This window comes from Rhinoraja longicauda, chromosome 28 (genome assembly GCF_053455715.1).
Source record: "Rhinoraja longicauda isolate Sanriku21f chromosome 28, sRhiLon1.1, whole genome shotgun sequence".
Classification (NCBI taxonomy): Eukaryota; Metazoa; Chordata; class Chondrichthyes; order Rajiformes; family Arhynchobatidae; genus Rhinoraja; species Rhinoraja longicauda.
Genome location: NC_135980.1, coordinates 16817348 through 16831101, shown reverse-complemented (window position 1 = coordinate 16831101; position 13754 = coordinate 16817348). Strand labels below are relative to the sequence as shown.

The following is a 13754-nucleotide window of genomic DNA, read 5'->3' as shown; positions in this document are numbered from 1 at the left end:
GCTCTGGTTTCGGCTGCATTTGCTTTAGACCGAGCTCTAAGGGCGGCCCTGCTTGAACTGGAACTGGCTGAAGAGCGGTAAGAATGAGCACTGAGAAACTTGACTTCATTCTGTGAAGCGTTGTCTTGGTTGCCTGTTGCCACGGCTTTGAGGTGTGGACGGACAATGTAACAATGTGAGCCACCTTTAACACAGCTTGTTGTGTTGCTGTCTTTTCACTATACTGAACTCGCCGAATGTCTCTATCCAGCTATCCAACAAGCTAAACAATTAATCCAATAAAGACCAGTAGAGACGAGCTGTCGTTTGATGCTTTACTGTATTCAAATGTGAAAAGACATTGCGTCTACAAACTCTGTGAGGAAGGATGGCAGCAGATTAAACACAGGTGAATTACACTGTCTACACCATGAGGTTATCCTTTTCTGAGCTGCCCTTCCCTGTTTATGATATCTTCCTATCAGGGAATGAAATTTAAAGCTGCAGTACCAGAACTTCCAGCAGGTGGCAATAATGCATTTAAACAAAATACAATCCAGTACAGTATTTGTATATTTGGCTATTGAGGTTCAAAACATTGCCAAATGGATTCACAATGGCCAATTAAATAAAAAAGAGATAATACATTCATGAGTTAGACTAAGAACACCACTAAGTGAAAGCAGATTCAAATTTCTGTTAATTTGAATAATGATGTAATTAAAGTTTGAATTTGTGACAATGTTGTTCCATACTGGTGGCATGATTGTGCAATCCACTGTCATTTAAGCCTACGTGATTGTATAGCTCTAAGTGAGTTGGTTGAGAAAGCACAAAATTTGTATAAAACTCTCCACGGCCTGCATTTTAAGAATGTCCTTTTCAAAATTAGAAAAAAATATTCTGTCATATGTTGTTCTCTCTGCTCTTTAAATAGATCATTTGTTGTGTAAACCGCTGTTAGCTGTGTATTTACCTGCAGTAAGCCTAGACGTATACACACCCTGATTTCAAGTTATTGGCTGGTAGAGAGTCATCAATAGAAACTCAACAATTAATGCTAACATGTGATTGCTGCTTCCTGTTGCTTTTAATGGATTATGTGGTGAAAGTTTAATTGTATCACTCTGCCTACTCTGAACTCCTTCTGCTCCTTCTACACCAAGATGTGCTCATGGAGTCCCATACTCAAATCATCTAAAATGATTCACAGGCTTCCTCCCATCTACCTCAGCTCTCTCAAATCCTTACATTTATAACATTCTTTCAGCACACCACACCAACCAGCATCACAAGGTTTCTCATTATGCTGATATGATTGAGATAAATCTCCTATGCACATTTATCCCTCCAAACACAACTTTATAACCACACCATTGTCTGCAAATTTGTTTCTGCTTGTGTCCTCTCCCTACTTTCGTTATTTTTATTATTTTTTAAACTCTTGATGGTAATTTGGTTTCTGGGAGTGCCTTGCTTAAAGTCATCAATTATGTTGTTTGTGACTACAACTAATACAGTGACTCGCTTCATGGTCTTTGGCCTCTCCAGACCCGTCCCTACTACCTGCCACGGGAATTCACTTTGGCTATCCTGACAGTTGTTTACATCCCAACCCATGCTGATGCTAAGTTTGCACTCAAGGAACTACACGCTTCACCAATAGCCTTGAAATGAATTACCCTGAGGTCTTGTTCATAAAAGCCAATGGAACGAGGATTGAGCCGGGGCCAACCTCGAGCATGCTACCAAAATATTACCAGCTCAGTTCAACCAGAGGCCCAAACACCTTTGACTACTACTACTTAACAATTAAAGTAGCCTATCGTTCCATCCCCGACCACACTTTGGCAAATCTGACTACCTGGCTACGCTTTTACTCCCTGCTTAAAAGCAGAAACGGAAGCAGGAGGATCTAGTACAGAACATGCAGTGTTGGTCTGAGGAAACTGATGCGATACTTTGCAACTGCTTTGAGTCAGACAACTGGTCTGTATTTAAGGACGCTGTGGCTAACCGAAATGAGCATATCTGTGCTGTCACAGACTTCAAGTGTGGAGAAGAATGTGTACCAAAGAAGACAATACGTGCGTTCCCCAACCTGAAACTATGAAAGAACGGCGAGCTCCATTTCTCAGCTGAAGTCCAAGTCTCCAGCATTCATGTCAAGCAATCCCCAGCAGTACAAGAAATCTATCTATGATCTTCACAAAACCATTGAAGATGCCAAGAGAGAGTTCTGGACCAAGCCGGAGTCCCGAGGCAAGCAACAAAGCGGTCATCTGAAGCCTCTCCCATGGAAGTGAAGGGTGATGTTCTGGTTTAGAAAATGTTGATCTGGTAGAGGAAATTGGGGATGCATAAGAAGCCAAAAATGAAATAGTGAAGGGATGCTGTGTGTTGCAGTGAGAACGAGGATTGAGATCTAGAGGGGCTTAAAACATTTTCAAACAGATTCTGCTGGGTAAGATCCAGGTGATCAGGAATTGGTGCAAGCTGGGTCTTGGAGTGTTTTGGATGAGCTAAACTTTAAGGAGACATCCTTCAGAGCTACAACCAGGTGCTCTTGGCAAGGTGTTGTCAGGGAGCCTCAACTTTGGGGAAGCCTGCAATTCCGCTGGATTGAAGAAAAACAAGATGAAATCTCTGTGCTTTATTCCAGCAGTGAACAACGACAGCAGCTTGGAATGGTCCTGATGGTAGGAATCTGTGAGTGACTATAATCAACATAACCTTCATGGGTCATGGAGTCCAGGTACATGTATGCGATAGTGTTTGAGGCCCTAGGTCACTGATCCCAGTGAAAAAAATACAGTCCAAGTCCTGGCACCTTAAATAGCAATTTGAGGAAAAACCATGAAAGTAAAATTTGATTATTCTATAAATATGTAAGAACTAATTTCTCATTTTTAAGATGAGTAAGTTGGAAATGACATATGAAGCAAATAAGGTAGCTTTTATAGGTTGCCAGTTTTGTCCAAAAGTCACTACTGCAATCCCATTTAATCTATGAATATTTATTATTATTTGATTTCTTCCAATTTTTTTAAAAACTTGGGTTGGGCATTACTTTCTGAGCATTACATTAAACTATTAATTATAGATCAATCCTTTTGGCTCTCTACCTACTCCAAGCCAAGAAGTTAATCTCAAGCAGTTGCTGTCAATTTGATCCCGTGCAGAATGATGAGCCTGCAGTTCTCGTGTAAAAGATACTGAGATTCTGAAAATATCTTCAGATCAGTTCCACTGAGTCATCCACACAGCACCACTCCCCGCAATATCACTTGCGAACCCTTTCACCCAACTCATCATTGTGTAAAACCATAAGTAGCATATAACTAAGATAGACACAAAATGCTGGAGTAACTCAGCGGGTCAGGCAGCATCTCTGGAGAAAATGAATAGGTTCTGATTCATGTTGGGACCCTTCGGTTCCTTCTTTATTAGCAGCACAACCCTATTTTCAATCTAAGGACTAAAGGTTACGTACACCACGGCAGAAGTATAGATGTTGATCACAAACACAATATGGCCAAGAAAGCACACCCGATCCTCTACTTCCTCAAAAGACTAAAAAAAATTGGCATGTCCACATTGACTCATCAATTTCCACTGATGCATAGAAAGCATTCTATTGGAGCTATTATCACAGCTTGGTTTAACTGCTCACACTGGTCAACTGCCCAAGACCACACAAAACAGTGCTCTACTGTGGACACTGCCCTTCCATCATGCAAACCAGCCTGCTCCTCATCGACTTCATTTACACTTCACACTGCCTTGGGAAAGCAACCAACCTTATCGAGATACCACTCACACGGTCATTCTCTCTTCTCCACTCTCCCATCGGGCAGATGATACAAAAGCTTGAAAGCACATCACCAGATTCAAGAACAGCTTCTTCCCTTGGTGTGATCTGACTCTTGAACGGATCTCTCATATGCTAAAGATTTATTCCCGATCCAATCTACTTTGTTATGACCCAAGCACATTTTTACCTGCACGCTCTCTCTCGCTGTAATACTGTATTCTACACTTGATTTATTTTGTCTTTTGCACTACTTGCTGTACTCATATATGGAATGATTGCACTCGTGCATTGAATGAATTGCCTGGATAGCATGCAAAACAGCTTTTCACTGCATTTTGGTACACATGACAATAATAAACCAATACCATATGTAAACCAGAGTAGAATTTTGCAGCAGATACCTTTCGTGATTAAATCGGATTTTTGTGACAACACACAATCTTTGGTACTCTCTCCCATGCAAGTATATCCTTCCTTCGGTAGGAAGGCACACAATATTGCATATGCACTCTTATAAGCTCTGTAACTAACCAGAGGAGCAAGACATCTCACATACTCAAAGCCCCTGTCCCACCTAGGCGATTTTTTAGGCGACTGCCGGCGACGTTCATAGTCGTAGCAGGTCGCCGAAAAACTGGCAACCGACAATGTCTACGACATGTTACAACAACCTACCACCCAGTCGACGCCAAGCTACGGCAAGGTACCGACAACCGGCGACCCAATCGTCGCGACTTAGGATGTCCACCTACGACCACACAGGCGACAACCTACGACAACTGAAGTCAACCTACGTCTACCCGCGACAAGCTACAACCCTGTCGGCAACAACTGAAGACAATTCACGTCATTTTCGTCTCCGGTTTTGACGCCGGTGCTTGTCGCCGGTTGACGTAGGTAGTCGGCAATGGAATTCACCAAAGTCAGCACCAGCAACAACCTATGTCACCTGGTGACAACCTGGCGACAACCTATGACAGCACCTACGTCAGGAGACGTCAAGCTACGATCATTGGCATCAAACCAACAGTCGGCAAGATTTTTTTAACATTTCAAAATCCAGCGGCGACCAGAAAAACGCTACAACTCTTTGGAGACGACTCACGACCGTACAGGCGACACCCCGGCGAGCGTGTGGTGACAGCCTAGTCACCTCAAAAATCACCTAAGTGGGACAAGGGCTCAATTCTCTTACAATAAAAGCAGACATTCTGTTTGCTTTCCTGAATGCTTGCTGAATGCCTCAATTCTAGCTTTCAGTGATTCATGTACAAGAACTGCCAGGTCCTTCAGAGCACCCAGACCTTTTAATCTCTCACTTTTAAAGAAACTGCTTTTTAATATTTTTATACCAAAGAGGATGATATCTTGTTTTTACCTATGTCTTCCATCCGTTATCAACTTGCCAAGACTGCTGTAATAGAAGCTCCCAAAGCTGCAACCTTGGACAGAAAAGGATGAAGATTGCTGACATATGGGAATCCCACCAGTTGTGGGTTCCCCTTCAATCACACACCATTCTGAATTAGAAATATATTGTCCGTCTTTCCTCGTAACTGTTTCCAGTTCCTGGAAGTCCCTGCCCAACTTCCATAAAAGGCTGCGGCAGTTAAAGAAGGCAGCACACCACTAATTTCTCCAGGGCGATTCAGAACGGGCATAAATGTTGTCCTTGCCATCAATGCCCATATCACAACGAAATCAATAAATTATATAATATCTCCCAGAAAATAACAGTAATGTGCTTGACACTAGACTGAGTTGATCATATTGTTTGTTGGATTCTGGAGTCACATATAGGCCAGATCAGCATATTTCTCTGTCTAAGTACATTTATGAACGAGATAAGCTTTTATGACAGACCTGTTGTTTCTTGATCACCAATACTGATGCCATGGTGGGATCAGAACTCGTCCCTAGATATTAACCCAGTCCTCGATACCACTGGTCAAGCAATGTAATCATTATTCTACCATAGTGAGGTTAGGGATGGGTAAAAATTGTATCCTTGGCAGCAATGCCCATCCTGTGAATGAGAAAAAAAAAGAAAACAAGGAACCAGAACGGGTTGTATGTGATCCCATAGACGTGGACACCCAATCATTCTATCTCATTAATAGAAATTCTACAAAAATATATTTCCTGACTAGAGTTCTGAAAATATCGTCCCCTCAGGACAATATTTCACACCCCTTCCTGCCTTGCAATCACAAGTGCATTTACTGAATATGTAACCTTCTTTGATTCTACTCTTCCCTGTAGCCTTTCATGCTGTTTTCCACCATATATTTTCCAGTTTATTTTCCAAATAACTTAGAACATCAATATTGACCACTTTCCAGCTTTGTACATCTGCAGAGTACTTGAAAAATACATACGAAGAAGGCCAATCAAACCATCCATGGAAAGACCCATGATTAATGTTGATTATGGATTTTACGTGGCCTCTAAGGAACTCCTTCCCTTTAGATCTAAACAATGTAACATTTACAGCATTTTCAACACAATTTTTAACATGGAAATTGGTTCTCAAAGCCCCCTCAAATAAGTAACTTTGATGAATGAAATCATGTAATTAAAAGCAAAACTAGGAAATGCCAATGAACATGTAAATGATTCACTTTATAAAATTTAGATTTAAGAGTGTTTTAAGTTGTTCTCGAATTTGATAGTCAATCTTATCCCTGTGTTGGCACATTTAACTCTGAAATAAGTAGGACATGAATCCATGTGCCATCTCAGAAATGTAAGCACATACCCTGACTGATCTGCACTCCAGTTCAGTACTGAGGGAATGCTGCACTGTTACAGTATAGGTGCCATCTTTCAAGTTGCATTGCAACACCAAGGCTACTCCTTCCCTCTTAGTTGGATGAGGAGGTCTCTGGCCCTATTTAAAGAATGATTGTCCTGGTCAATATTTATTCCCCCATCATGATCACTAAAATAGAAGAGAGTTATTTAGCTCATTGCTATTTATGCTACCTTCCTATACATAGATTGGATTTTGACTTCCTGATGGTTTGAGAGGTTCATTATCAACGCAACATCATTTATTTTTAAAAGCACAATGCACTCTTAAAAGCCGATGGGTATCTATATTATCGCGGTGTTCCAAAGTAGCTATAAATTTCATTTGCCTATTCAAGTGTTATCGCCTGATTATTTTGATAACAAAATTTAACAATAGATCAGAATGTTACTCTGTCCTGCCATTTTTAGCTGCCATTGCACTCCCCTCAAAATTCAGGCATCTCGGTGACTTCTTCAGTAACAATCATATAACATTGAAGAAGGCCATTCAGCCTATTATGTCTATCCCAGCCAAATGTTCTTTTTATATTGGCCTGTGTGTTATGATTCAACTGTTCATCCAATGTGATAAGGGTTTATGCCACCACCACCCTTAGTGAATTCCAAACATTTACTACTCTGGTGAAAACATTTTCCCTCATTTCCTCCTATGTGTTCAAGCCTACGTCTCCAGGTTATCGCCCTTTGAAAATTCTGTACATCTGAATCTTATAATCTCAATTCTCCAAAGAAAACACCCACAGCCCGAGCAATCCACCCTAGTGACTAGAATTCTTATAGCAATATATTTGTTAAATATAAAAACTGAAGATGCAACACTCAGCAGATTAGGTGCATTTGTGGAAAAAGGAATGTTTTAGATCAAAGAGCTATCATCAGAATTGAGAAAGATAGATAACAGGTTTCCGAGTCTGAAGATGGGTCTTAGACCTGAAACATTTCCAACATATTCAGTATTTATTTCCGATTTTCTGCATCTGCATTTTGTTTGTTTTTCAATATCTTTGTTAAACTGCTCTGCACCTTCTCTAATTTATAGCCTTCTACTTCAAGTGTGGTGACATGAAATGTACACAGTCCTCCGGAGTCCTGTTGTTCTAATGTAACCTCCCTGTTCTTTGTGTTTACCGATAGCCTCCTGATCTACCTATCCCACTACCTTCAGGATTCTGTGGACATGCAGTCCATGATAGCTTCTTTTGCCTACAGTTTGTAACATTGCACCACTTATTATGTATTACTTTGTCTTTTTCCCTTTCCAAATGCGTTGCCTTATATTTCACTGCTTTGAATTCCATTTCCTGCTTCTGTGCCCACCAAACCATTTCACTGACATTTTCCAGCAGCTTAATTTTTTTTACCAACAAGTGAACCTCAGAGGGAATACTTGCCCTTCTGACCAATTAAGCTTGCTTCATCTGATGTAAAGCATGTGCACAATGAAAAGGGGATTCATACATGGTTAGGTTATTAAATAATTGAAGCATCAAAATCGGATAAGTAAATTGTGCAAAAGAAGACTTTTGCAGTCGTTTCTAGTGCTTGTACTTATTTCTGGCGGAATTGCTACCCGAAATTAAACCATTCCTACGCCATCAGATTCTGGAACCAACCTACACAGCCCTAAATGTATCTCAGCAAAGGAACACTATGGACCACCTCTAGCACTACCATTGATAATTTTCTCATTGCATTTTGCACTAATGTTTTGCCTTTTGCCCAGTCTTTTTCTTTTTACTGTGTCTTATAAAATGTAATTGTAACTTATTTATAATGTATGTTTATATGCATTATTCGAATCTGTGTGCCTCTTATGCTACTGCAAGCAAGATTTTCATTGTACCTGTACCTGACCATACTTGTGCTTATGATGATAAACACTTCTTGACTTCTTTGGATGTTGGGAGGGCTAATATGTGTTGAATGTACACAATGAATGGCAGGATGTATGTGAGTATTGTGCACAGAGGGATCTTGATGTACAAATCTACAAATCGCTAAAGATGGTACCACATAGAGTCAAGATAGTGTAGAAGGCATATGAGATACTTGTCTTCTATAGCAGTAACACAGAATATAAGAGCAGGGAGGTTATGGTACAACCTTAGAAAATATTGGTTAGGTGGAGAACTGTGCATGGTTCTGGTCACTGCACTTTAGGAAGGACAGAACTCTGGATGATTAATTCAAATGCCATCATGGCAGCTAAGAAATGTAAATTCAATAATGTGAACCTTAAATAAATAAAGAAACCTAGCAATGATAACCATTAAAATATGAGATTGTTGTAAGAATTCTAATTTCCAAAAGGGATGGAAATCTGTCATCATTACTCATTGTGGCTTGTATGTGATTCTAGACTCACCAATTTATTGGCTCTAAACTGCCTCCTTAATTTGAAAGCAATTAAGCATTGACAAAGAATGATGGACACAGGGGCATTCATATCCCATGCATGAATTAAGAAAATGTATACTTTGGACATTGTTGAAGAAGATAGTGGTGGATTCCTTATAGAGGTCAGGAAAATGGGAAAGCAGATTCAGCCAATTGGAGTGCAGCAGTGGCAACTATTATCACAGTCACCCATTCTGTTACAAGTACACCACAAACAAAATGCCTCAAGGTTGGAACCTGAAATTTAAAAAAATACTGGAAATCATCAGCAGATTGGATAGCATCTGCGGGGACAAGTCAACAATTCAGGGTGACGACCTGGGATCAGAACTGGGAAAAGTTATAAAAGACAAAATTTAAAGTAATGAAAATAAGGGGGGGGGGGGGGGGGAGGGATGGAGAAAACAAAATGAGAGATTTGTCCTAGCTTGGAGACCAGGGGAAATTAAATTATACAAATAATAGTAGTGCCAGAAGAAAGTAGACTATAAAGCGAATAAGAAATGGTGTGTGCCAAGGAGATGAATTAACTCCGAAATGACCAGAGAAGAGAACAAAACTGAATGCTGGAAATGTAATATACAAGACTGGATTCCATATTTGTAAATGTGTCGTGTTGGAAGAGAAGGTGTTGTTCTTCAAGCTTAGGTTTGGGTTTGTTGAAATCTTGTTCAAGGCCAAAGTTAGGTGGGCGTTGGATGGAGAGTTGAAGTGACAAGACAAATGGAACTTCTGGCACCATCCTTTGCGGACTACGGAGGTATTTCTTTCAAATTTCAATATCCAGCTGTATATCCACCCGCGTTTATTTATTTCATCGTGGATTCCTAATTGGAAATAATTTGGTGAAAGTATATGAGAATAACCGTGTGCCCTCGCTGGATCTGCTCTAGGAATGTGCATCGCAGCTAGACAGCTGCAGTTATTCTTAGACACTGCTATTTATTCTCTGTCACATAAGGAACCTCCTGCAGATTCTTGCCGTCCCTCACACCCGCCACCACCATATACACAACCTCCAAATGTGCCACAAATACTCATTCCATTGATGGCAAAGTAAGGAGATCACTATGAATACTTTGATAAAAGTCGGGTTTAAAGGGCGCAGACTGCGTTACTGGACACGCTGCAACAACAGAAGCCAGCTACTGCCCGGTGGTTCTGGGGTTACCTCGCGATGTTCTGATCATTAGTGATTTCATTCGGCAAATACACAGTTGCAGAACCAAACGTAAAGCGAATCGCTTTCAGATCCTGGCCCGGCCCAGGATTAAAGTAAAACACACGCCCTATCTATCGCCGAGCAGGATGAAACACAGCAAATTCTAGAAATGCGTCCGGTCTCTTGGTCTGTGAATAGTGCAAGTACGAAAGAGGATTGTCCTCGTCCCTCAAACATAATCACGTCCCCCTGCCCCAATACCGCCGAGACTGAAATGCACAGACCTGGTTCGTATTTCAAGTAGAGAATTGACACGATGTAATAAGCCAGGTCAAACAGCGGGAACATGGTGAGTTTAGAAAAATAAAGAGCTATGTCGCTCAGATTCAGCACCGCCAGGACATCCATGCTGAGGCTTTTGCTGCTTCTGGTTCCGGTAAATGCTTTGGCCAGGTGGCTATAAATCTTTCCTCCGGTTCCACGTCTCTCTGTCTCTCCTCCACTTTCTCTCCTTTTCTGTCTCTCTATGTCTATCTGTCTGCCTTTCCTCAGCTGTGGTTGACAGTGTAAATGCCCCTAACTCGGCTCCTGACTATCACAAATAAGCCCCTGACGTCACCCACACAACACACAATTGCACTGCTAACGTGTGATCAAAGCCAATCAGGGACCTATCTCTGCAGCCTACACAAAAATAAACAGCACACACACAGCCTTAAAAAGGCAGGCGGGGAAATAACCCAGCGAGAGGAAAGGATTGTCAAAGCAAAACTGCTCTCACACCCTTATCATTGGATCCTTGGAGGTGTCTTGACCCGAAGAGTCAGGTGTCATCAGGCGAGGGCGGTGACATCTGGATCCGGAATTAAACAGAAAACAGCAGCCTGGGCGGCGAACTCCCGGACTGCACCGTCTGAAGGTGAATCACAGAGGGTGAGAGAGAGTACAGAAAGTACGAGCATTCTCCCGACGATTCATCAACAGCACCACTTTAAACGACCTCCGCCTTCCACAAACGGATACGTTTATATCTGCGGAATATTCCCCATATTTTCTGCGTTTCCTACCCTTAAAACAAGCATAGCTTTAATACAAACTTTGAGTGTTTAAAAGGCTTCTTCTCCGGACTTAGTCCCTCAATGGCAGATGGACTTATAGACTGCAACCATTACCCACAAAACATTTGCATTAGCTGCACTGAGTCCCAGTGCGTTCCTCGGCACATACCCTTGTAGCGTGGAATGTGCCAGTTGGCAATATCCCCTTTTGAACATGACGATCATCAAGTTTTGTGCAGATCAAAGGGAGTCTTTCATCAAGTTGATGATCTTCCAGCGGCACCTGATGTTTGTCTTGGTATGTGTCCATGGGAACAGCCCATAAATCAGAGAGTCCATTGTTACATAGCTGCTTGGAATGAGCCTTGACAGTCTTAGCAAAACCAGTTAGCAGTCTGCGGGTAACCACTCTTCCCCATCACAGCCACGCCAAAAGAAGTATGTTCCAAACACACAGGAAGGATCTGTGTAGGAAGGAATTGCAGATGCTGGTTTAAAACAAAGATAGACACAAAAAAACTGGAGTAACTCCATGGGACAGGCAGCATCTCTGGGGAGAAGGAATGGGTGACGTTTTGGGTCGAGACCCTTCTTCCGACTGGTGCACCAGTCTGAAAAAGGGTCTCGACCCAAAACGTCACCCATTCCTTCTCTCCAGAGATGCTGCCTGTCCCGCTGAGTTACTCCAGCTTTTTGTGTCTATCTTAGGATGACAATGTTGGCTACATTGTTGCCCTTGTTGTCCAGGGACCTGTGCATTGCAACCCCTTAGACTTATTCCATCTTGGATCTGCAGATTAACTGAAAGATGGCTCAGGTAACTCCAAGGAAGTAGAACAGGGAATGGGCCACACGTGCACTAAGTACAGCAACATTGAGAATGCCTCACATATGATTCTTACTGGTTTTGAGAGGAAGCATCTCTCCCATGACCATAATTCCCATAGAGCGTTAAGATGCCATACGTCTGGGAGCTCAGGATGGCCTTTGTGGACAGAGCACTAGTGTTCTGCAATCCAATCGTCAGTCTGTATTTGGTCTTGCCGATGTAGAGTGTAAATGGTCAAGAAGGAGTGGGTGGAAAGGGATAAGTGAATCAGGTAGTCGCAGAGGGAATGGTCCCTGTGGAAATTGCTGGAAGGTGTTCTTTCAGCCAAGTGCTGACTAGGCCTGACTCAAAATAGCTCATGTCCACACACAGATCTGAATGGTATTCAGAAATGGGAAAATGCATTAGACTTGTGCCAAACAATAACATCTCCATCATGGGAATGCTTACTAGCTCACCTTGCCACTCAATGCTTGCTCTTACACGGAAAAGACCACTAAGATATTGGGGGTTACCATTGATCAGAAACTTAACAAGACCAGTTACATAAATATATTGGCTTAAAGAGTCAATCCTGTGGCTAATGGTTCATCTTCTAATCCCCAAATCTTACTCAAAACCTGAGAGTGTAATAGATTAATCTACATTTTCTTGAATGAGCACATTTCCAATAACAACTGAAAATGTCAACTTAATTGGGCTCTACTAGCATCCCATCCACTGTTAGTATTTCTTCCAACACTTGGGTTGGAAGTTGTACAGAGGCACAAAATAAGAGGCCAGTCATTTAAAACCAATTTGCATATAAATTTCTTCTCTGAGAGTGGTGAACCTCTGGAATTCTCAGTCCAAGGGTGGTGGAGGCCAGATCGGCGGGTATATTTAAGATGGGAGATAAGAAAAATGTTTGAAAGATTTGAAAGGGACTATGAGGAATAGCACAGAGGTTGAGTTGAGGCAAGCACAGACCAGCCATCATCATATCCAATAGAAGTGCAGGCTTGAGAGGCAAGCAGTCTATTAATACCGATTTACTTGTGGTTTTGGGAGTGAGTGAGGTGTTCTATGCTTGTCGTATTGGTGGGGGTGAAAGAATGATGTCCTGGATGAGATTCTGAGATTGAGGTGTCCTGAGATTGAGAAATCCTGCGAGTGAGGGGTGGCATTCTTGCCCGACGTTTATGAGGGGGAGGAGGGTAAATGTTGGCAATGAGGTTACAATAGTGAGCCAATATGGGCTCAGGTCCAAGGGTTAGGAGACCAAGTGGGCTCGGGACCCGGGGCAGATGGATGGGAGACGACACCCTGCCGTGCGGGGCTCGCGTCTGACGGGGTATGGGTGGATTCAGGGTCGGGGTGAGCAGGAGGAGTCGGTTCCTGGGAATGGTGGGGTAATGGTGGCCATGGGGTTGGGGGGACCGACAGCGAGCTCAGGTCCTGGGAATGGTGGGGACCTGGTGGGATGGGGACCTGGTATGCGGACCTGGTGGGATGGGGACCTGGTGGGATGGGGTCCTGGTGGGGTGGGGACCTGGTGGGATGTGGTCCTGGTGGGATGGGGACCTGTTGGGATGGGGACCTGGTGGAGTGGGGACCTGGAGGGGTGGGGACCTGGTGGGGTGGGGACCTGGTGGGATGGGGTCCTGGTGGAGTGGGGACCTGGTGGGATGGGGACCTGGTGGGATGGGATCCTGGTGGGAT

At 42.6% G+C, this 13754-nt stretch overlaps 1 protein-coding gene across 1 annotated transcript in view; it reads right to left on the bottom strand.

Annotated features, from left to right (window-relative positions):
• Window positions 1-10801, bottom strand: part of tmem38a (transmembrane protein 38A) — a 30612-nt gene extending 19811 nt beyond the window's left edge. Inside the window, exon 1 of the mRNA XM_078423637.1 lies at window positions 10451-10801. Within this exon, the coding sequence (XP_078279763.1) occupies window positions 10451-10574 (124 nt within the window). The 5' untranslated portion in view covers window positions 10575-10801. The remainder of the gene's footprint in view (window positions 1-10450) is intronic.
• Between the last annotated feature and the right edge of the window lie 2953 nt (window positions 10802-13754).